Source organism: Bactrocera dorsalis, chromosome 3 (genome assembly GCF_023373825.1).
Source record: "Bactrocera dorsalis isolate Fly_Bdor chromosome 3, ASM2337382v1, whole genome shotgun sequence".
In the NCBI taxonomy this organism is placed as follows: Eukaryota; Metazoa; Arthropoda; class Insecta; order Diptera; family Tephritidae; genus Bactrocera; species Bactrocera dorsalis.
In genome coordinates, this window is record NC_064305.1 from 77,367,611 (window position 1) to 77,392,179 (window position 24,569).

At 30.8% G+C, this 24,569-nt stretch overlaps 3 protein-coding genes across 9 annotated transcripts in view; 1 reads left to right on the forward strand and 2 right to left on the reverse strand.

Moving 5' to 3' along the window:
• The window catches only part of LOC105229156 (uncharacterized), a 76,793-nt gene extending 59,713 nt beyond the window's left edge, over positions 1-17,080 (forward strand). Inside the window, exons 2-5 of the mRNA XM_011209257.4 lie at positions 11,045-11,150; positions 12,000-12,260; positions 12,716-12,962; positions 13,096-17,080. Coding sequence (XP_011207559.2) covers positions 11,045-11,150; positions 12,000-12,260; positions 12,716-12,962; positions 13,096-13,954 — 1,473 coding nt within the window. The 3' untranslated portion in view covers positions 13,955-17,080. The remainder of the gene's footprint in view (positions 1-11,044; positions 11,151-11,999; positions 12,261-12,715; positions 12,963-13,095) is intronic.
• LOC105229162 (ATPase inhibitor, mitochondrial) overlaps positions 1-24,569 on the reverse strand; it is a 576,424-nt gene that overhangs the window by 540,321 nt on the left and 11,534 nt on the right. The gene's annotated exons all lie outside the window — the stretch shown is intronic.
• Positions 24,003-24,569, reverse strand: part of LOC105229157 (ATPase inhibitor A, mitochondrial) — a 443,346-nt gene continuing 442,779 nt past the window's right edge. For all 7 annotated transcript variants that reach the window (XM_049453484.1, XM_049453488.1, XM_049453487.1 and 4 more), the window contains exon 4: positions 24,003-24,427. In XM_049453484.1, the coding sequence (XP_049309441.1) occupies positions 24,299-24,427 (129 nt within the window). In that variant the 3' untranslated portion in view covers positions 24,003-24,298. The remainder of the gene's footprint in view (positions 24,428-24,569) is intronic.

Here is a 24,569-nt window from a genome sequence, read left to right on the forward strand (position 1 = left end):
ATTGATAGACAAACTTAATATATCCTGTCCATAAATTGTAAACAACAGAGGAATGTACATTGAGACCCTGTAGTATTCTGCGTAAGTTCTCACACAGAAATTTTATCGTTTTGTTTGTCGGCCTCAGATTCTTGGTTTTTATTCGTCAACTTTCAGCTCTTTGTCTTCGATTTCGGAACGTTACAACCAGCGTATCTATCATATTTGATGCCTTTGGCAACTCGATCAATTTTTTCTGAAGGATCACGCTGATTGGATGAGATAGAGATAAAATATTACATAGGAAAAAAGTTCCAATTATAAAGCGAAATTAGGACACGGCTGCGATGAGTATGCTTTTATTGTTACTTTAAATTTTTTCAGAACAGTAAAATTATTAATAAGCCATTTAGCCCTTTTGGGCTTAAAATGCCCCTCTTTCCCGCCGCTGAATTATCCCTAGGGATTTTCTTTTACCTGCCTTTTTATTAATATGAAAAGATATTCCAAATCCCTGTAAAATTAAAATATAAACTTCTGGGTGCCCACAGAATCAGAATAAATGTTGGTATGGAATAGGATTACCTTCTCCAGCTAGATCGAAGAAAGTATTTAAAATTCGATCTGTCAATAATATCGTCAAAGTTCCTCCTAAGATTAAATTAAAATTTATTTAACATTAAATAATTATTAAGTACTGAATATTTTTTATAACTGTCAAGTACTTTTTAGCCACATAATGAGAAATGGAAGTGATAATTAGTTGATGTAGTGAATAATGAGTACTTGAACTGATATTACGTTCAATGCTGTGTTCCTTAAATGAATACCGAGTCGTCTCTTACAAGCAATATTTATAATTTCAAAAGTAATGATGAATGCTTAAAATGATTCTTGTGTTTTAGCCCACATTTCAATCTTCGTTAAACTAATTTTTTTTACCTTAAATTCAGCCCAAATACTATTCATAAATATTAAGTATCATATATATCAAATTGATACTAAGTATACTTGTACTTTTATTTATCGACTAAATCAAATTAAGTACTTGAATAGTAATTGTCCGTTCTCCTAAAAATACACACATTACGTAGGATTTGTGCGATCTAAAATGAATATCCATTACTTCTAAGTAATATTCTCTATTCTGTTTATGGCATAATATGCAGTAATTTTGCACTAATAATAGATATTCCCAATAAATACTAAGTATTGCATCAGTACTGAGTAAATAATTTGCAATTTTACGTGCATTAATAAATTAGTTATGTGTATATTTCTTGTAATTATTATTGAATATAAATATAAATTATAGTATATCAAACTAAACTAACCCCTTTGCATAAGCATGAGTTCTTCGAAACCAAATCAGAAGTGTGTACTTTCCAGCGCAGACACGTAATCATTATATTACTCAATATGGTGCTAATTGCTCAACTCAAAGTCCATATTGTCTATTATTTCAAAGCTGAGTTTTAAGCTGACACTTCAGTTTTCTTTCATATTTCCTAAGACGGGCGTTTATTATTTTGCTGCTTTATTAAAGTTTTATTTTGATATTTTGTTTTTGTTTTTATGTTTTTTTCATATTTACAAACTATGAAACTTAATTTGAAGAGCTGTGCTCTTTCAAAAGCTTGACATTTCGCCTAATTCGGTTACAAATTTATTTCGACACTTATATAATATGAGGACTTGAATATATGTATGTATATAAATGTATTTAGCTTAGCAAGCATTTCAAGTGGCTTAGATTACTTGAATTTCATTAATTACTTAGAATTTTTTTGATTACAAAATTTTTATCATAGCAAATTTTTGTTGGACATTTTAATATTAAGCTTAAGGGATTTGAGACAAAAAATAAATAAAAATAAATAAAGGAAAAGAAAACTAAATAAAATAAAATAAAATAAAACAAATGTGTATTAACAAAAATGGAATTAAAAATTAATGAAAACAAAAAATATATTATAAGAATTGAAAAAATATATTAAAATAAATAAAATAAAATGAAATAAAATAAAATTAAATCAATTAAAAAAAATAAAAATATATCAAAAAATTAAAAAAAAAATAATTAAAATAAAAATAAAAAAAAAATTAATTAATTTGAAGTAATAAAAACAAAATAAATAAATAATCATGTAATAAAATTTTGTCTACAAATAAAACAACAAAAAAATATAAAATTAAATTAAAAATTAAAAAAATTAATGAAACTTTAACACAATTTTTATACAAAAAGAAATAAAAAATATTAATAAAATTAAAAAAAAAAAATAAAAGTCGAATAAAATAAAAGAATAAATATTTAAATTAAATTAAAAAACACAAAATAATACAAAAAAAATATTACTCAAAATAAAATTTAATTCTAAATTACCAAAATTTATTAAAAATATATTTTTTTAATTTTCTAAATTAAATTTTTTATCAAAAACCGAAACTTTTATCTACTCACTTTATTTTCCAAACGACACACTGTCTATTCATACTTGCACACAAGCAAATAGTAGAATTTGCCTATCAGCAAATTGAAATACTAAATAGCATACTGCTATTTGAACTTAAGTGTTACGAGCGTACACGAATTTATGCACACATACATACAGGTATACGAAAAGGTATGTGGTGTGTACTATATCTCATTGTGGTTAATGCCGCAACACTTACGACAGTTCGATGACATTTGTTTTTAGATACAGATACGAGCTTAGTTTATTTATATAATTTTATTTTTTTTATTTATATTTTTTTTTGTGGTTTTCCTTTCTCTTGTTCCACAATTCTAAGTGATTCTAAAGCATGTTTTTTTGTTGTTTTTTATTATACTTGTAATTATCATAATAAATTTGCTACAAGTACGCATGTGTCGCGACCCCGACGACAAGAACAGTAAAAGGCACGCAAATTTTTTGAAAGGAAAAAATTAAAAAATAATACAAACTTAAAATAAAAAATATCAAAAAAGGTTGATACTTGAATTAACGGCATATGCATACAAACACATTGGCAATTTTTTTTTATTTTTTTTTTTCACATATTTGCTTCTATACTTAATACGAACACTTAGCGCATTACGGATATTTTATCTGTCGCTTAGCCGCTATATGCTTTCAAACACCGTTGTTTTTAATGGCTTTTGTTGGCATACGCATTTTTCTCGTACATTAAGTGCGTAGCACAAATTTGTCTGACAAATTGGTTTGTAAGTGTGTGTAATTTATTTTATTTTAAATTTTAGGTTTTTTTTTACTTTTGGTTAACAGTGTTTTTGAGTGACAACTTCACAATTTATTTGAACCCACACAATTGCGTTTGGTTATACATATATATATGTATGTATACTGTTAGTTCGTTATATTTAAGTATGTGAGCACATTTTTTACATATACATATAGATGGTATAGGCACATAGGTATGTACCATATATTATTTTAGTTTATAATTACAATTTTCACTCAAAAAAAGTTCACTCAGCGAAAAAATCACATGTTTCTGCTACCAAATACACTGCACTGTATGTATGTATGTATATTTGTATGTACATACGCATAATATATACTCCTGCATATGTACATACATACATGCATTTGTACGTAATTTCCAATTGTGCTCCTGTAAACTTCTGTTTCTGTTCGCTTGCCAAGTTGCTGAGGTGTGTGGGCGGCGTCTCTATGAAATGCTGTCGCCTGTTGACTTGTGACTGACTCGACTCTCGTTTTGGTAACTTTTCTTTTTTTATTATTGTTGTTGCATAAAGTTTTATGTTTTTAAAATATTGTGTTGGTGTGAGCTCAAGTACTTTGCTGGCGATAATTGTGAGGTTAAGTGTCATTGTGCTTAAACTAACTACATGTTTTTGTTGTAGTGTGTTTTGAAAGCAATACAAAATTTGACATATAGCTACATATGTACACAATTTATGAGTTACAAATTTATTTAGGCATTTGTGATTTTTTTGATTAATTTTATCGTTTTTCTTTCTAATATAAATTTACTTTCATATAATTGGTTTTAAAGACAGTGAAAGTCGTAAAACCTCGTGATTTGTTGAAATGAAATGAGGCTGAATAATTAAAAAATAATAAATAAAAAATATAAATATTTTGAACATTGTGGACTAATTATGCTACAATTACCTCTCAGTGTCCTTAAGGAAGTATTAAGGAAACTTTAGCTTTTTAACCGAAAAAATAACCTGAAGGGTAAAAGTAATGTAAACTTCTTTTAATCCACCGAGTAACTTATATGAGAACTCTCTTTAATCTTTAGAGCCATAAAATACTTGCCTTTGTTTTAGAAATGTTGCACAGAGCTTTAATATCCCATCGATGGAGCTTCTTATATGTATCAGCTTTCTATATAATAAATTACCTAAAAAACACCTTATCAAATAATTTGGTTACCAGCTATGTATTCAACAGTTTAGTAAATTTTCAAACAAAAAAATAAATAAAACCTTCACGAAGATAATAACAGGCGCTGCTTGTGGTTTACCACAATATTTTTCTTAGATATTTTAAGTATGTATTTTGCTTACTTTCCCACATTTAAATTATATTTAACTATCGCGTGACTAAAAATTCGAACAACTGCCCTAAATACATGTGAGAAAGTAATATTTATTTAAAAGCAAGCAAAACTACTTGAAGTAACTTAAATGTTGCGGTCAAATTTAAAAATTATCATGAAGCTTAGACTTTTAAATTGTAATTGCAAGTTGATTATTGTGAATAAATGTTATTTAAAACTGATTTATTCCTATAAGACAATAACCTAATAGCCATTTAAAAGAATTTAGAGCATGAGTGAAGGGAATTTGACGAAATAAAGGATAAAACATTTACCCTTGACGATTTATATTCCTTCAGAGAACCGAGCGTAATATTAAACAAAAATCAATCAAAATCTGCTTTGGATAAGCAACTTGGTAAAATTCTTAAATGTTATACAAATAAGACTTGAAAGATTTCTCACCGAGAAAATTCCATCGAAAATTATTAACGAAACTTCATACTTACATATAACGCGATGTTAGTCTAATCTAGTACAAAAAATATCTATATATTTTGAAATGTGATGTTGTAAAGTTAATAAATCTTAGAAGTCTAGTATTCATCAAAAGAAGTCGTTTAGTCTTCTGATGAAACATAAATGTCATATCTGGGCGCTTTAAATACTAAAATTTCGCTCAGGTGGGCATTGGTGGTGTTTTTATCGAACTTATAGTTCTTAAAAAGACGATATCTCGGGAAACGCTTGGAGGGTCTTAAGGAAAATGTGTGGCTAAACAATACAAGCTATAGTAAAAACAAATATCTCGCCTCAACATAACCTTCTCATAGATTAAGGGGTTACATGGGTTTACCTCGGATAAAAAACAGCCTTTTTTCGTGATGATTCAATGAAATATTTTATTAAAATTCTTCACTGTTACAAACATTAACAAAGAAATTCTGAAATTTTTGGAAAAACATTTTTTAAACATGGCAATTGCAACGCCATTACTGGTAACCCCTCGGAAAAAAATGCGCTCGCGTTGGCAGGATAATTTCTTACAAGATCATCGAAAGAGAAAAATAAGTGTTTTAATTAAAACCTTAACATAGAACTTGGACAAAGGAAAAAAAAATGAAAGTGGGATTTTTGGCAGACATTTTTCCAAAAAAAAGAAAATTTCGGGACATTTATTTTCAAATAGTTGTAATCGAAAAAAAATCCTTCGTCCAAGTCTTTAAAAATTGTATCTCAAAGGCCTGTGAAAAATTTCATGAACATTAGTTGAGTAATTTCTTCTTAGCTTTGTTTTCGTCTCTATCAAATCAAAAATTTTACATAAATATTTTTATTTCGCCTTCGCTTCGCACTACATTTATTGAATACTTCAAATTCATAATCATTAATTGCTTCACTATTACTCACTTCCTTTGATGTAATGGGAATGTTCGCTGGCCGCCAACATTTGGAAAATTTGGTAAAATGGCTTCAATCATGCCACAATCTATTCACAAACATACATTAAACATTTGTGCACACAAACACACCAACCGTTGGGGCTAGTGGAAAAAAATCAATTTCCAACCAAATCGTACGCTAATTTATTGTATTAATTTAATTGAACTGTTTGTTAGTTGGCATGGCTGTCGAACCAAAAAAGAAGAAAAACAACAACAATTTAATATCGAAAACAGATGTTCATAACGGCCAGCGGCTAGCCGACCAATCAACGCAGCGCAAATGACTGCAACAAAGTAAGCAACAACACACCAACTGACGAACCGACTGAAATGACTACAATGTGTGCTCGTCACTGGCGCGTACAGCGGGGAAAGGCAATCAAAAACCAAAAAACAAAAAATCGAAAATCGCTTTGGTGTTTTAAGATTGCTTTATAATTTATATGAAGATGTGTGGTAAACGAAAATTTCACAGCTACTCAATTTAAGTTCGATGCACACTCACATACATACATATACAATCACATACAAGCATACATATGTGAGTGCGTGTATCCTTTCGAGCTTTGTGTTTAATTTTGAATTATTTTCGATTTCATTAAATTTACAATCAATAATGCGCCATTCCGTATGCAAAATGTGGCATTTTTTAAAGCCAAACAACAACAACAATATATTTACATATTGTATTGATAAAAAATAAAGGCAAGCATTAATGTATTATATTGATTTGGGGCGGTGAGGATGTTGTGCAGTAGCATACGCTTAAAAGCTTAACTGTCAGTACACAAATCACCCAATCGAATGAATTGTTGTTTTATGCACTGGAATGCCTGGATCGCTGACCACAATGACTGAAGCACTAAGTGAATTTTAAATCACCCGATTTCAATGGAAAGCAAATTTAATAAAGTATTAATAAATTGTAATAAGAAATATAGAAGAAAATTAAATAAAAAATGAAATGGTGGCGAAAGCAAATGGCGGCAGAAAGTTGAGCCGGCGTCTTACACGTAGTTTGCTCGCATAAATTGAACAGACAGTCGTATGAAATAAAGTTGTCATCGATGGCACTTAAAATTAATAAAAATAAAAATCATAATAATATACTATACAAAACAAAAAATATAAAAGAAATGTAGAAAAATATTATATACTAAAATAATAAATATTGAAAAATCAAAAATAAAAATTAAATTAAAGAATACTCCTTAAAATATATGTACATACAAAACAAAAATCCTAAAAAAAAATATTTTTTTTCATAAATAAGCTATATAAAAATAATATATAAAAAAATTAAAATGTTTAAAAAGTATTACAAAATAAACAAAAAATGTCTATAAAAATAAGCGCAAATGAAATAAAAAATATTAAAAAAAAAATAAAAATATATACATATGGATATGTACATATGTACATATGTGTATGTATTTAATTTACAAAGCAAATAGTTTACAAAAAATATGGAAAAAGTTAAAAAATATATTATATACTAAAATTAATATATATTAAAAAATTAAAAAAATCTAAAAAAATACATGCAAAAAAATCTTGAAAAAATCGAAGTTTTTTTTTAAATATATAAAATTAAAATATAAACAATAAAAATGCTGAAAAAATATTTAAAAAAATAATCATATTTTTTTAATAGATATTTTTTTTTTATAATTTTCAGCATAAATGAAATGATTGGGGTACTCACAACCCTGTCGTAAAGCATCGTAAAATCGTAAAGTTATAAATTTTTACACTTGTTTAAAAAAATTGTTGTTGGATTTCATACAAAAATGAGTTTACATATTTACAATTTTCAGTGCTATGTTTTCGAATCGTTATAACTTATAACTTTACGATACTTGTGAATTGCACAGATGATAAAGTCAAACAAAAAAATATTGAAAAATTTATTATTTACTAAAAAAAAAAATAAAAAATTATAATAAAAAATAAAAAAAATATTTAATAATTATATACAAAATAAAAATCTTAAGAAAAAATTAAACATTTTTTAAATAAAACATATAAAAAAATAATAATCTGTAAAAAATATTAAAAAAAAGTATTAAAAAACTATAATAAAAAAAATATCTGTAAAAAATCAGAGAAATAGGAATAAAAAAAAATAATAATAAGAATTAAAACGCATTAAAAACGCAAAAAAAACGTCTATAAATTGTTTTGATTAGAAAACTAGTATTTATGAACTAAAATTAAATTCTATTCTACAACTTTAACTTAACACTTCTAGAATAATTGTTGATAATTCTAACCGCACTTTTCTGCTTAAAAACTAAGAAGATTCGTAATAAACGGCAAAAAAAGTCGAGACTTGAGAGAAGGTGTAGGCACAAAAATATTAAAAATATATACATACATACATATATAATAAAGGAAAAAAAATTAAAAGAACCTATATATAAAAAAATAGATTTCCAGAATAAGATATTTATAAATTTTTCGATTCTAAATATATTTAATATGCATTGAAATAAAGATTTATGTATATTTTGAAACCTGGAGAGAATTTTTGTGAACAATTTTGGTAAATCTAACCTCACTTTTCGCAGACTAAGCAAGACGAGTTTTTGAGATTTTAATTAAATGTGCATACATAACAGAGCTCAAAATTAAAATCTAGTTAAAAAAGAATATATTTTCGAATTATGTGAGTATTTGTAATTTTTCGAAGGAATCTCAGTCGATTAGGTACACTTAAGATTCAAGCAAAAAAAAAAATTCTAAGATTTTAAGTGAACGTTTTGAACTATCCAAGCATCAAAATTAGAGGTTATTGCTTTTGAGAATAGATACTTCAATTATCAGACTAGCATACTTTTGTGCGCATATTGTAGTAGCAATTTTCTAAACCAGTAGTATACATTTAGGATACACGAAAACAACAAAAATTAGCGACATATTTCCAAAAAACACTGTAACCCGCTTACACCCACAACAACTTAAAACAACAACAAAACCAACACCCAAAGTCATTCAACTGCTTAAGCAAGTGAGCTACATGCCGCTGGCGGCAAAGCGCGCCCGTCAACCAACCAGCCAAGTCCAACGGCCTTATTCGCATACGCCGCTTAATGGATAAAAGATGAAAAGCATCAAAATTATTGAATGCGAGAATTTATGGGTGATTATTTTTTCTCTGCTCAAATAATTGAGTGCCATTGTACGGCGAAAACCAAAAATTTACATGCCATCGAATGTGGGTAAGTGTATGTGTATATTTATTTATGTATGTATGGAACATGTGTATGTGTGTGGCTGCGTTTATGTACTCGCGTATGGTTTATAATGACATGCATTATTTGTTTTGAATTATTTTATTATTATTTTCAAGTGTTCTATTTTGGCTTTTTATATCACATCACTTGCGACGAAGTGATTATACGCATATGGGTGTGTACATATGTATGTATATGTATATTGTAATGCTTTCACTATGAATTTCTGTTATTTTCGATTTTTTTCTGCTTCATTGAAAATAGCCGACTGAAAGCCTTCACTTCACTTAATGGAAGCTGTTAAAAAATGGTCAAGCAACACATTTAAGTATAAAATACATTTCTATTCGTTGATATAAACAAAATGGCCGCTTTCTCGAAATTAATTCAATCGTACATAAGCACATTTAAATAGACTCAAGCGATTTTATACGTATTTGTGTATGTGGCTACTAATAATAAATACGAATAAATACGCGTAAGTAAACTCAATCGTCTAAACAAACTAACCAATCAGCTGCGAGTCGCTTTCGAAAAGCACTTAGAACGATTCTAACGAACTGGTCGCGATTTGTTGTTTTATTTATGAGACTTTACTTGTGCGGTTGTTTAGTTGTAGAGTCGTTGGCATTTAATTGGTTATCAAATGTGGGGTTTTTACATATGTATGTAGATATGTAAATGTTATAAACACTGACATGTGGTTAGACTTTTTTAAATATTTTTTTATAAATGCATTTTGTGCAATAAAACTGGCATATCATCGCATAAAATGCAATAAAACGTATCATCAAAAGAATCGAAAATCACTGTCCGATGTAATAACCAATATATAACCATTTTATAACCAAATGATAACCCATATCTAACCACTTTATAACCAAAACTCAAATTTTATTTCAATTTGAATGGTTTCTATTATATCGCTTTTCCTTCGCATGTAAACTTATGAAACTTATTTTGCATTTAAGACGACGATATATAAATATACTATATGACAAAATAATTAAAAAAAAATGTCATGATTTTTTTCTTCCCAAAGCTCTGTCATGTGTTTATTATTATTTATTTTTAATTTTTACTTATAATTTTTTAATTTTTATTTCTTCATGCTCCACTGCAAAGCTGGTGTCTTTATTCCTTATTCCATTTTTTTGCTAATTTTATATTTTTACTTTTGAGTTCATTGAATTTTTCTGACTAAATAATTAATAAAATTTTATGGTTGATGACGGTTTTTGAATTTACAAGTGGGATCATGTAGGTATTTATAAACTTTATTTAAGTACGCTTAAATGCCTGTATGGCTTTTACACAACAATGAAAAGCAAAACTTTTTGAGATCGATGATTCCTTAATTCCATTTTAGGCAATTTTTATTCAAATCAACTGTCAGGCGGGTATAATGGGTTATTTTTTGAAGCCTCACCGTTCTTGATAATTATTATTTTTTAATTTTAAGTTAAGCTCTTCATAGTAAGCAGCTCAGATATGTCAAAAAATGATGTCTGGAAATAATTGAAACGACGTACTAAGGTTACATATATTATTTCCCATATATGTACATATGTAAATTTACTTATATAACCAGCATACATATGTATATAATATTATGATAAGTAAATCATTGTGCTCCAAATAAAAAAAAATATGTTGATCTGTGAAAATATTTTTTTTTTTTAAATTTCTTCAACCTTCCATCATCGAAGCCGAAGTTAAGATTTGAAAATTTCTGAAAATTCAACGCAAAGTATTATTTATATAAAATTATATTAAATCAAAAAAAATTTTGGCAAATCTTTCTCTAAACCAAACCTAAATTCAACTCGCTTACTAATTATTTTTTCTTCTTCTACTTTTTTCCAGGTTAATAAACAATATACAGCCACCGATTTGGAGGCTTTTATGAAACTCGCTGTCAATTGGCAGAACAGCAATCACAATTTGCTGGAAGGAGTTGATATAAAAGGAGGTAAGTACTAAATACCGAACGTTAATTTTAGAGCTCTATGAAAAAAATCTCTAGACAAACAAAGCAAAGAGCTTGATCGGTGAAATCTAAATATCCAAATTTCTACCAAAACTTTCAGTTCATGATCTTCAAATTAATTTTAAGCTGACAAAAATTGATATAAGTTTTAACCAGGCTTAAGATAAGCTCTAAAAGCTACATAGCTTGAAGTGAACCTATGAGAAGGATTCAGCACCATTTGCTTCGTCTTCCCTCGCTGTGAGATGATTGATAATTATCTTCCGTATTGAACCATCAAGAAGCAAAGATGTAATACACTACTACTACTTGATCGGGGGATATCCCAAATTAGTGGAATTTGTACCAAATATATGTACATACTACCCCAAATAATCATCATCGCGATATCTTGTTTAAAAATATGGTATCTCAAAGTTCGAAATCTATTCCGTTTATTACTGGATCATATTCTAGAATCCTTTCCATTTATTTCTCGATCATATTCAAGAATCCTCTTCATTTTTCATTAAGATATCTTGATTGGAGATAAGTTCGTTCCTTTATTTCCGATGGTATTTTAGAACCCTTTCCATTTATTTCTGGAACATATTCAAGAATCCTCTCCAATTATTTCTTGATCATATTCTCGAAACTTTTCCACTTATTTCTGGATCATATTCCATAATATATTACCAAACCTTTGCCAGACACTCTAAACCTCTTTTTAAATGATTAAGTTATGAACAAATATTATTATCTAAGGTTTATTTAAGAAAATTTAATATTAACTTTATTGTTACTTGATCGATCTTCAAATACTAAAATGTATATGTTCCCTCTCTTCCACAGAAATGCAACAGTATATGAACAGTCCAGCCATGAATATGTATAAAAAACGTGAACGCACACAGAATTGGAATCATCAAGAGAAAAAATTTCTGCTCGAATTGTGTCGGAAGGATATGCGTATTATTGAAAATAAAAGACTCGATGCGGGACTGACAGCGGTAAAAAATAAAGCCTGGAAGATCATACATCAGAAATTCTCAAGTCAATTCGGAACAGATCGTACGTGTAATCGTTTGAAGGAGCAATGGCGACGCATGAAAGGTAAGTTGAGAAGATTTAGATTGAAAGAGATTGTGATAGAAAGAAAGATAGTGTGACAGAGAGATAAATTAGAAATTAGTTATAGGAGAGAGATATGTATATATCGAGAAGTCGAATGTGTGAAATTAGACGATATGCGATAAACATTAATTTTTGCTCTTTTACTCCTGGTTTAGCGTAATTCTGAGAGCCAGCAAATGAAACATTTTAAATGACTAAAACACTGTTAAATTTTTTTCGTTATGAAAATAAAAACTATTACAAAAACCTACAACGGATTTCGAAAAATACAAAAAAGTAATTTTTCATTTTCGGATTTACTACTTTGTTTAATCCGCCTGACTTGTTGAAATAAATCGTATTAGCATTTGCCTTAGCTTGATATTTTATTTTATGTAATACGCTTAACGTTGTTGGAAAGATTTTGATTTGAATATTTGTGATTTGGCTTGCAGCCTGTACGCGTAACGAAATATTGGACTACAACAATCGCTTGGGCAGATTCGGTGCTGAGGTTGCCGATCGCAAAAAGCCATCGCCGTTCACATTCGAAGTGTGGGAATTCATGCAGGAGGCAAAAAAAGCCTGCAAATCGGAAGCTTTAGATGGCATTGACTACTCCAAGATACCGTTGGCGCTCGAGGAGGACTACGAGTATCGCGAGGACGAACAGAATGGCGAGGATGATCACGATATGGACGAGTAAGTAGAAAATTTAAAATACTTTACTACATACATATGTAGGTATATTGTCTCATAAAAAGATATGAAATCGATTTAAGACCTATTTTAGCACTTCGCAAACTAACCCCTTTTTGTGTCTCTCCTTTTATAGCAGTCGCACGCCACCACAGGAGCTCTGCGATGTCGACATCAAGGAGGAGACCAATGAGACCTTCAACGACACCAACACACACAATGATTCAATGGCGCTCGGTGAGCGCTTATCGTCCTCCTCGCCGAACCTCAGCCGCCTGGGTGCACACCACGACCTCGAACGCGTCAGCCTACACAGTCCAGCCGGCAATATGGCGACGGCCAACGAACTCGCCAACTCCAGCTATTTGTCACAGAACGGCGCTAGCGGTAGCGCTGCGGTTGGTGGCAGCGCCGGCGATATGGGCGCCTTCCAGCCCGCCTTCAATATGAGCAACATCTCGGCAACCTTGGAAGCTTTGAATGCGTTGCGTACCGGACAATTCCCCTCAGCCGCTGCTGCTGCTGCCGCTGCCTTACAGAATAACTTCGCCGCCGCTGCCGCGCAACAACAACAGCACCAACAACTTAATCAACAGCAACCACAACAACAACAAATGTCACCTCGTGATGATCAGCCATTGGTGAAGCGTCCACGTAGCTCGAGTGGCAGCGCTAACGGCGAAGAGGTTTTACATGATTTATCCATGAATGGCGCCGCCGCCGCCGCAGCTGCTAACGTCGCAACGGTTAACACAGCCAATGCGCCCATCAGCGCCAGCAATGGTGTTGGCATGAGCGCCTTGGGCGCGTCCCCTAGCAGCACGCCAGAGATGCGCGCCTTCATGGAGATGCAGAGCAAAGAGCACCTGATGCGCATGAAGATACTCGAAGTGCAGCTGCAGGCGGCCAAATATAATCGCGATCTGGTCGAGATCAATAAGACATTGGCGCTGCAGAAGTTGCAGGAGCTAGCCAGCAAGCGCTTGACCAGCTAAGCTAGGCGCGTGTGAATAACGGTGGATGGAAATTGTTGGGTAACAAAGTATTTAACGGTAGTTTTTATAAGCAATGTTTGCGTGTAGAGGCAGCGGTACTCAGCGTACGTGTGGACAAGCTGGCGGTAGTTCGGTAAAGCGCTGGCGCACAATTGTGTTACATAACGGCGGTTTTCTTTTTTCGTTTCTTGAATTAGTTGGAGAAAATAATAATTATAATAGTTCGTATTGCGTTTATGTATTTTTTTGTATGGAAATAACATTCCCGTTAGCAGCAGTTTTGTATTCAAAACCTGATTTACTGTTATATGTTAGAAATAGTTGCTCTTTCGTTTGTTACTGTGTTGCATGTCACAAATTGTGTAGAAAAACAATGAAATGAATGAAATATAACAAAAACGAAATTATTAAAATAAAATGTGAAATCTTACTTATTTCCTTTTTTTGTATTTTCTGCCATAACAGTATTTCAAAATAGTAGTAGAACACAGCACATAAAAGTATTACTCGAAACACAAATCTAGGAGGAATCATTACGATTCACAAGCAATAGTTAGTTAACGCAATAGCCCTACCTCAGCGGTGTAAACCTACAGACTACAACAAAAACAAAACGAAATAGAAAACTTATAAAAACAATTAACAATAAGCCATAATCGTCCAAACTTATTAAGAACGAAGTAACAGCTTTATGTTTAACAACAAAAATACATGCAAACTGTTTTTGTTGCATACTTTTGCGCGCCAAGTTATATACTTACTATTTTCGCAGCTTTTAAAGTATACCTAGCGCTATTGCACTCTTTCATATGTATGCTGCACAAATTTACTTTATTTTTTATCTTACTTTTTGTAGTTGTAAATGAGTTGGCTTCGAAGTACAGACATATGTACATGCAGACACTTATAGTAGCTGCGCTTAAAAAGCTCTTGGTTTTCAAAAGCTACTTACGGCGCCTAAAAGCCGTGGCTTGTAAATTTTAATAAAAGCACGAAGAAGTTCCAAAAAATAAACAAAAACACATAATGTTAAAATGTTAAATATAAATTTCTTTGTTTAAAAAATTTTATATTTGCTCTGGCTCTAAGGCTAATGGACACTTTTTATTCAGTCACAATTTAGAGCTGATATTGCGGAGAAATTTAAAACTTCTCAACTATTTAGCACAAATTTATGGTTAAAACCGTTATAATATTTTTGAAAAAGGAATTATTAAGTAATTTAACACTATCCGAAAGCTCTAAAAGGTGCCAAATGCATATTTAAATAGTATTTAAGAAACTTTGAAAGCTCCGTATAAAGCTTTTTCTGCTATTAACGTATTAAGGAGTTATACGAAATACAACTCTGTGTTGCAAAAGAAGTGTTAATGAAATTAAAAGTTTGAAAATATTTGTATATAAAAAAAAAAGAAAAAAGTAGCACTTAAAAGAAATATTTTTGTACTTATAGATATGTATAATAAAAAGTTGTAGCTTAGAAAAAGGTATTGAAAAAAGATTAAAATATATATTGAAAACAAAATAATAATATTTAATAAGCGCAGGCAGTTAATGAAAAATATGTTATATACAATTTGTTACAAGGCACTAAACAAGAGATTAATTGTAAAAACAAAAATTATAAATAAAAATTTAAGTAAAAAAGAGACAAATTTAAAGAAAAATTATAATAAAATAGACCAAAAAATAATATAATGGAATACAATGAAACAAAAAATAAAGAATGAAACCAAATAAAAATTAAAAGAAATAAATAAAATAAAGTAAAAAAAAAAAAAAAATTATAAATAAAAAAAAAATAAAAAAATAAATTAAAAAATAATAATAGCTAAAATAAATAAAATAATAATAAATAAATAAAAGTAATGTAAATAGAAAGAAAATAAATGAAACTAAAATTGAAAATAATATAAAAATTTAAATATGAAAATAAGAAAAGTATTTTATAATACAATTAAATGAAATAAGAGTAAAATAAAATTAAAAAAAAGAAAAATAAACTAAAATTAAAAAAAAATTGCGATAAGCAAGAGCTAACATAGAAAGAATAAAACTAAATTAAATAAAAAAAAAAAAAAAAAATTAAATAAAATATAATCAAATGTAAATACAAAAAAAAACGAAATTAAAGAAACTTAAATAAAATATTTTTTTTTAATTTTAAATTATTAAAATAAATTAAAACCAAATTAAAATAAAATATAATACAAAAATAAAACAAAACAAAGAAAATAAAATATCAATAAAATTAAAATAAAAGTAATATAAAAATAAAAAAAAATAAAAAAAATTAAAGTAAAAAATAAATAAATTTAAAAAAAATGTAAAATCAAATTAAATAATATATAAATAAAAATTAAAACTAAAACAAAATGAAATAACAGACAATTAAAAGAAATTCAATTAAAAAGCGATCTACTAAAACAAATAAAAAAGTTAAAAAAATTAAAATGAGATTAACTAAAAATTAAGTAAACCAAACCAAATGAAATAAAACAAAAAAATAATGGAAAAAAGAAAAATAATTTAAACAAACTATAAAATTAAGTAAAATAAAATAAAATTAAAAAAAAAAATTATTTAATATAGTATAATAAAATAAAATAAATTATAAAATAAAATATAAAATAGTTTTTTTTGAAATATAAAAATAAAAAAAAATTGTTTTACCATAAAAATTATAAAACAAAAAAATAAAAATTAAAAAATAATAAAATAAAGGCTACAAACAAATATTCCGATAAGGAAGAGATGAAATAGAAACACAAAAATTAAATAAAATAAAACAAAATAAAGAAAAAATAAAATAAAATAAAACCAAATGAAATAAAAAATAATAATAAAACAAAATTAAATAAGAGAAAAGCAAAAAAAAATTAAAAAATAATAATCTATTAAAATATATTAAAATATTAAAACAATAAAAAAAGGAAAATAAAATGATATTAAAAAATGAAATAAAATATTTTAAAGTAAATTGAAATTAATTATGACAAAATAAAACAAGAGTTAAAAACTAAACAGACACATAAAATATAAATAAATTATATTTAACATAAAATGGTAATAAATATTAAAAAACATTACTTTTATTATAAACAAAAAATTTAAAATTTAAGAAGCAATAAAAAGGCACAAAGTATTGATTTGAGTATTGAGGACATTTTGTTTAAGTATTGAGTGTTTAATTGCTTTGTTAAAATTAAGATTTAATTAACTTAAAATAACAAACTTACTTAAATTATATAAAAAATACAACACAAGCTTTTATTTTAAGGAAAAAAATAACAATCGTTTTACAATAAAAAGTTTTTTTTTATACATATGTATGTATTAACTATTGTTTAACACTTGCTTTGGTTATTAGTTGTCTACTATTTTTTATTATTTGCTAATTTTAGCATAATGAAACTTTATTTAGTTTATTTTTGATTATTTTTTCGTATTTTTTGTTAACTTAAGTTTGAGTTTTATCGAAAAAAATAATATATTTTCACATTAAATTTATTAATATACTTATTATAAAACTCGTTTTGCCATAGTGAAGGATTAAAAACAAAAAATGTTTGCATTGAAAAAAATATTTATGTAAAAAATTTTAAAAATTCTGTTAGAAACATTTAAGAAATTCTTTTGAAAAAATTTAAAAGAATTCTTAACAAATTCTAAATATGTACTTCAAAAAAAAAAATAAAAATAAAAATGCGTTAAAAGGAATATCATTTCATAGAGTGCAGTAGACTGTAAATAATAATGTATACATGCATAAAAATGAGAACTTGTTACAATAATAAATATAATTATAGTTAAGAGTTGAAATTAAAGAAAAAAATTAAACAAAATATATACATACATACATATACATAAATATATTTGTATAGTATAGTATTTAGGACTTATGTTTAACCACTTAACACATATTATATAACGTATGGCTAAGTATATAAATACTTTTGAACAAAAACGTAGTTATACACGCGTACATACTATACACACAAACATATATCACAAATAAAATCAGATTTTATTAAATACAAGATACAAGTTTATTGTTTTTATTTTAAAAAATGCTGATCTAGCATACCCAGATCCCTTTTTCGGTATATGTTAACCAAAACTTCAAATCTTGTTATAATAACTCTTGAATCCCTTGGTTGGTGGGTTATCAGACTGCACCCTTTAGTATTGGCGCAGGCAGGAATTTTTTTGCTTGGGGAACGATAGAACCTTTTCCTCATGCTCATTCCGGAACTCTGAAGTTTTGCTTTCTCAGAGATGAATAACGGGTAATCCAAGTAAAGGTACTTTTTTCAGTAGCCGTTTTTTGATTGATCACATGTGACTCGTATCAGGCTGTCATGTTACTTTTGTCGAGTATTTTTTGACATTTCATCAAAGAAAAGACTTACGTCTGAACTACGTTTTCAAATCGTTCAGCTTTATTACTAAATTTCACATTCTGTAAAGAATGTATTTCACGAGCTTCGCTCAACTTTTGGTCAATATAATCAGACTACTGAGCGTAATATTCGCAACACCATCATCCATCTTGAGAGCTAGCATTCATTACTAGATAACTTTCAATCTAATAGACCACGTTCAGCACGCAGTGAAGAAAGTATAGCAGCTGTAGACGGTAGATAATCGATTCGACGCCGTTCGCAGCAACTCGGACTGACGTATGGAACGACTTGCCGCATTTTACGTCGAGATCTTAAATTGAAAGCGTACAAAATACAGCTTGTGCAAGAACTGAAGCCACTCGACCTTCCCAAGCGACTTCACTTCGTTCTACAGGCTACTAAAAAGTTACAAGAAGACACCGACGTTTTCGAGCCAAATTATGTTCAGCAATGAGGCTCATTTATGACTCAATGGGTAAGTACAAGCAAAACTGCTGCATTTGAGACGAAGAGGAATCTGAAGCTCGTGATCTCGGCGACATTTGGTTTCAACAAGACGGCGTCACTTCCCACACATCGCATTAATCATTGTATTGAATACTTTTAGAGATTACTTCGATAAGCAGATAGTTTCAAGTTTTGGGCCGGTCGATTGGCCACTAAGATCGTGTGATATCACACCGTTAGACTTTTTTCTGTGGGGATATGTAAAGTCTAAAGTCTATGCGGACATTCCCGCTTCGATTCAGGCCTTGAAGCAAAACATCAAAGAGATAATTTTCAAAAAATAATCGTCAAATAATGATCTTTCAAATGATAATAAACATTCCCCATAAAATTTGAACTTTTTGTGTTTTTCTTTAAAAAAGTAGGCAACATCGAAATGGATCTCCTTTTATTTAATTTAGTCACGTCATTTCATTTTGTTAGACAGATCTCTGCTGAATCTTCTTTGAATATCTGAACATTCATCCATCATAAAGTCTCTCCACCTGATCTCTCCAACTGAGTGGATGTTTTCATCTTTCTCTGCTTCCACCGGCAGGTACTCAATTGAAAAGGTTCAAAGCTGGAGTGTTTTCTTAAATCCGGACAACTTGACTTAGTCAGCGCAGCCGCTGTCTCTTGGTTCGCTGAATTGTTGTTGTATATCTCACACAGCTCATCGTTCCCGATTAAAGTTTTCGCATTGTCAATGCACAAAGAACCATAAATCTTCTGTAATCTCAAATGCCTGCCTTTTATCGGGATCGTACTCAAAGATCCATGACCTATGATTATGTTATCCAAAAATTGGGGGTCACTTCAACTTTCCTTGGCACACTTCCACTCGCCGCAATTTCGGATCGTCAGTGAACACTTTTCGGACCATCTTCGCGCACACCTTGTGAAAGTTCAAGTGCTCAGTCACAATGCCAACAACCGCAGATTTTGATAAATTTAACATCTGAGCAATTAAACGAACACTGAGTCGACGGTCTGAGTTCAAAACTTTGCGCACACGATTCACATTTTCGGTGTTTGTCGAAGTTGCAGGTCTCCCAGCACGGTCTTCATGAGCGACCTCTTGCCACCGAAACAAACCATTTCTTGCTAAAACAACAGCTGGGTAAGCCTGCTTGATCATATCATATGTCTCTGTCGCAGATTTGCCGAGTTTCATACAGAATTTAATCGCTCTAACGAACGCTGCATTTTCGGCTTGCACTACTCACAGAAACACGTCACGCGAATATGTTTATCCTGACTCTCCAGGTGCTCGGAAACAACTGACCAGCCGCTCGTTCGTTAGCTAGGAGTGCCCTTTACCAGTCGCGGGGGAAGAAAATCAGTCCTATTACTTTTCGGACAAACCCTGTGGTTCGCATATATAACGGACGGACAAGCATGGCAAGTAGACTCTAGTCATGCTTGCTGTTACAAAGTTGAAACTTTATATGACTAAAATACAATGAACCTCTTATATAAACAAGGTACTAACCCCTTGAAAAAAAATGTCATAGGTTTCTAGATCTCAGCTAAATGGCGTAAATTTAAAAAGTTTGGTTGAATAGAAAAAGAAGTACATTTTTAATCCCCATATAAAGACGGAACATTCCCGTTTGAGCGTTACAAATATACAATAACTTTTTCTACTATTCACATAAAAATTTGGTGGTTAAAAACTTTTTGTTTTCGTATTTTGCGGCATTTTTAAAAATAACTGGTGTCACATTATTAGTTATCACGATTTCAATTGCATGTTATTATTTTTTCGTTTGATCTTTTTTGATGGTTTTCGTAATTTTTACGGCTTTCTCGAGAGCTTGGATACTTTCTTCCAGCGTACCCTCCACTTCCAGCATTTTTTTACGCAATAAACGCAGCTTTTCTCTTTGCTATGGAGAAATCAAATGGATTAAACGAAAAAGAAATTATTCCTAAAGAACATATGTGGGTATACGGGGTTAAGTGCAGTTTTACCTCTTTCAAGAAGTAAATATTTTCTTCAGCTTTGCCTTTTTCTTCGAAGTTCGTAAACATTCTAAAAATTAAATTCCTCGTAAAAATAACGAAAAAAAATGCATATTTTTTAAGTTCACCGAATCGTTTCCAACATAACCATTCTGCTTCTAACATTCCAAATCCGGCAGTGGAAGGGCAGCATCATTTGCGGAACGATTTTAATTTTGCCAGAAATATTTCCAAATCAAAAAGCTGTTTATTTAAGAAGTTTACGAAATAAATTTTGTCTTCAAATTTTAAGTTTTGTTTACTAAAAGTTTTTCTTTTGGAAAAAGTCAAAATATTTCAAACTTTGATCCAAAGGGTTCCCAACGTTCCAAAAAAAAACATATGAACTTAATCATTAATTTCGCTAAATGCATACTACTAGAATGATTACTTTGGCACATTGGTATTGTAAGAAACGAATAGCTGATTTGACTAAGGAACGCCGACCACAAAGCCGATAGGATCAGAGCTTTTCTTCGTAATTTATCCACATCTTTATCCACATCAAAAAAGAGATTTGAACAAAGGAAAACGAGAAGCGTCGTACCTAGTTGTAAAAGTCTGGACTTCTACAAGTGAACCTCATTCTGAAAGGAAGAATCTAACCAAATCCGGAGACATAATCATTCTCCCAGAAACAATTCAAGGCAGCTTTTAACTCCTATACCGATCAAGGTTCCAATATATTTGTCTGATCGAAAAAATGCTGTTGATTCTGCGACCACGTGCTGGAGTCACCAGAGCATTTACTCCTTGATTGTGTAGAAATTGAAAGTAAAAGGGGTCAAATTATCGGAGCGATGCTTCCATTAATAGAGCTAGTTACACTTATTGACCTGGACCTGTTGTTTGGCTTCCTGTATGCACCAAGGTTGGATGATTCGATGTTAAAGGAACCCTATATAATCTGGAAGTGAAAACAAGCTCCAAAATGTGGTGTTATCATTACAAAATGCATATAATAACGGTTATCTAAGCTCTGCTTGGATGTTTAATGTTAATCGCTGAAATCATCTAACGGGAGGCCGATGTCAGATCGGGCGTTAGATGAGTGGGATTCATTGGGCAAACAAAGAGGTGGAGTTAAACCTGCAAAAATGTCCAGAGTCTCACAAGGCTCAACCTAGGTTATTCAAGCTCTCCGCGGGCAATGCGTGGTGGTTCGACTCCAAGTATGGCAATCACAGGATGGGAGTCGGTGAAGGTGTTAATAGCTCCACTGTGAATGATGGTAAGTGAGTGTCTGAAGTTGGTTATGTCTGTAGTCTGGTTGGCGTATTGCAAGTATGTCCTCTTGATGTTCTTTTGAGGTAGTTCCACTTCAAGCCGATTACCCGAGAAAAAATTTTGTAAAAGCATCTTGACAGAAACTGCTGAGATAGGAGAGCATAATGTATCTCAACCGGAATGAATGAGCTAAGTGGCGTCATACCACTGGCTCTTCTCCCTAGGGATAGCATTACCAAAAAGGTAAACTTCACGAGGAAGTTTAAGATTACCCTCATCAGTAAGATCGAATGACGCGAATCCGCTTTTAAGTGGTACATCGATGGCTCGAAAACTTCGGAGGAAGTTGGGGCAGGAGTAACACATGCATAAAACTCTTTATACTTATGGGTAGGTTTCCGAGCATATTTCAAGCAGAGGTATTTGCTATAAGTCGGTGTGCAGAGTACGAGATAAAATCGCTATTGGTGCAGGAGTGTATGGAACGACTGAATAGTCTATCAGAAAGTAACCAAGTGCACCTTATTCAAGTGCCAGGTTACAAAGGTATAGCCGGGATGAACTGGCTGATGAGCTTGCCCGCGCGACAGCATCCATCAACATGGTAGGACCGGAACCTTTCATTGTGGTTTGTCCCCAATCCATAAAGAAGTTGCTCCGTAATGACGAAGCAGTGGGTAGGGCGAGGCATTGGTAACAACTCCCAGATATGCAACATGCAAAGTTGTTAATAGGTGGTTACAACCAAGGTTTAAATATGTAATCAATCTTCCAAGGGAAAAACTCAGGCTATTTGTCGCCTTCTACACTGGCCATTGCAAGCTGATAGGGCTGGCTTCTTGTGCAAATTGCTGGTTCTGCGACTTATAGTCTGAATTACCAGAACACCTGCGAATGGACTGCACAACAGTCTGTAGGGGAACGATTAAGGCCCTTGAATCCATGTTTGCAAATAGGGATCACATCGCCTCGATAGCACCTAGCAGTATATTGGAACATATTAATTTGTTAAGGCTAGTTCAGACTTTGTGACCTAGGAGAGGGCACAATAGACCCTAGGTCGCGGTGCAATCCTCACTTTCTTATCTAATCTCAACTGGAAACATGAGGGCCTCAGCGTGGAGGCGTTCGACGGAGAGAGTCAAGAGACATCCTGTAATAGTCCTGAGTGTGGTTTTTTGACTTACTTGTATTTTCTTCAGCTGAGTTTTGCTGGATTTAGCCGCCCATATTGCCTTGTAAGTTGTCAGACTTCAAAAACTTATTGACTTTCGAGCCGTTTATTGTACTTTATATAAAACGATTTATATTGAAATAATAATCAAATTTTTATTAATAAAGTGAAGAGTGAAGCACCAAAATTAAAAAAAAAAACAACAAAATAAATAAATCAAAGAAAACCACATATTGCATCAACTGAGCTCGTATTTACTTTCAAATTGTGATTTCCAAGACCGAAATCACCTTTTCTTATCAGCATTAAAGCTATAGTCAAAAACATGCATATAAATAAGTATATATGTATGTATGTACTACCGTTCGGGGTGAATCCCAGCACCCTCGTACAGATGCTTGGCTTAGTATAAAAGCCCGTGCAAATAGCAATCACCCAAAACAAAAGCAACTTAGCTTCGAAGTAGAAGACACGCTCATATAACTATTAAAACACAACGCAATAAATATACAAAATGAAAGTTTTTGTGCTATTTGGTTTACTGTTAATTATTGCTGCCATGTTTAATGGTGCTGAGGCCTCACGAGACGCACGGCCAGTACGCCCAAGCATCAGTGCACCACCACCGAAGAGGGAACGACCAATCATTTACGACGCACCCATCAGAACTGGCAAACCGAAAACTATGTACGCTTAAAAATTTAACTAATAAAGTGTAAAAAATAAATAAAGAGTAAAAACAAAAAACTTCGGAGTTTCACATTTAAAGGTTTACCATTTTTATTGCGTTTGCTCAATTTTATTTATAATTCGACTTTGTAAATCGTTCAAAATGTTCAACACTGACATACAGTAGGTTTATGAACGTTGAAAACTTAACAAAAATAAAAAATACCAAAAAAGTGCAAAATAATCGGATGTTGTTGTTTTTCGTTCTTATATAATAATTACGGCAGCTTTTTTAAAGCATTTTATGCGGCTGTTTTTGTCCTGATATTGACTTTCGAGCCGTTTAGTGATGTTACAGCTTCTAGCTTATTGTGTTTACTTCTTAATATTCTCGAGGAAGGCCTTATGGCGCTGGATGGCTTCTTCGTGTTCCTTGATCTGTTGAGCATGGAATTCAGCTTGGTGGATTTGATCGTTCTTCAAACGCTCGAGTTGTTCCTTTTGCTAAAATGAATAATATAGAATTAGTAAACAAATTATTAAATATAGACAGCACCACGCAAAACCATAAACAACAAACAAACAGATACACTCAAAACCCCGAAATACACAAAAAAAAATATGTCGCTAAAAAATATACACCGTA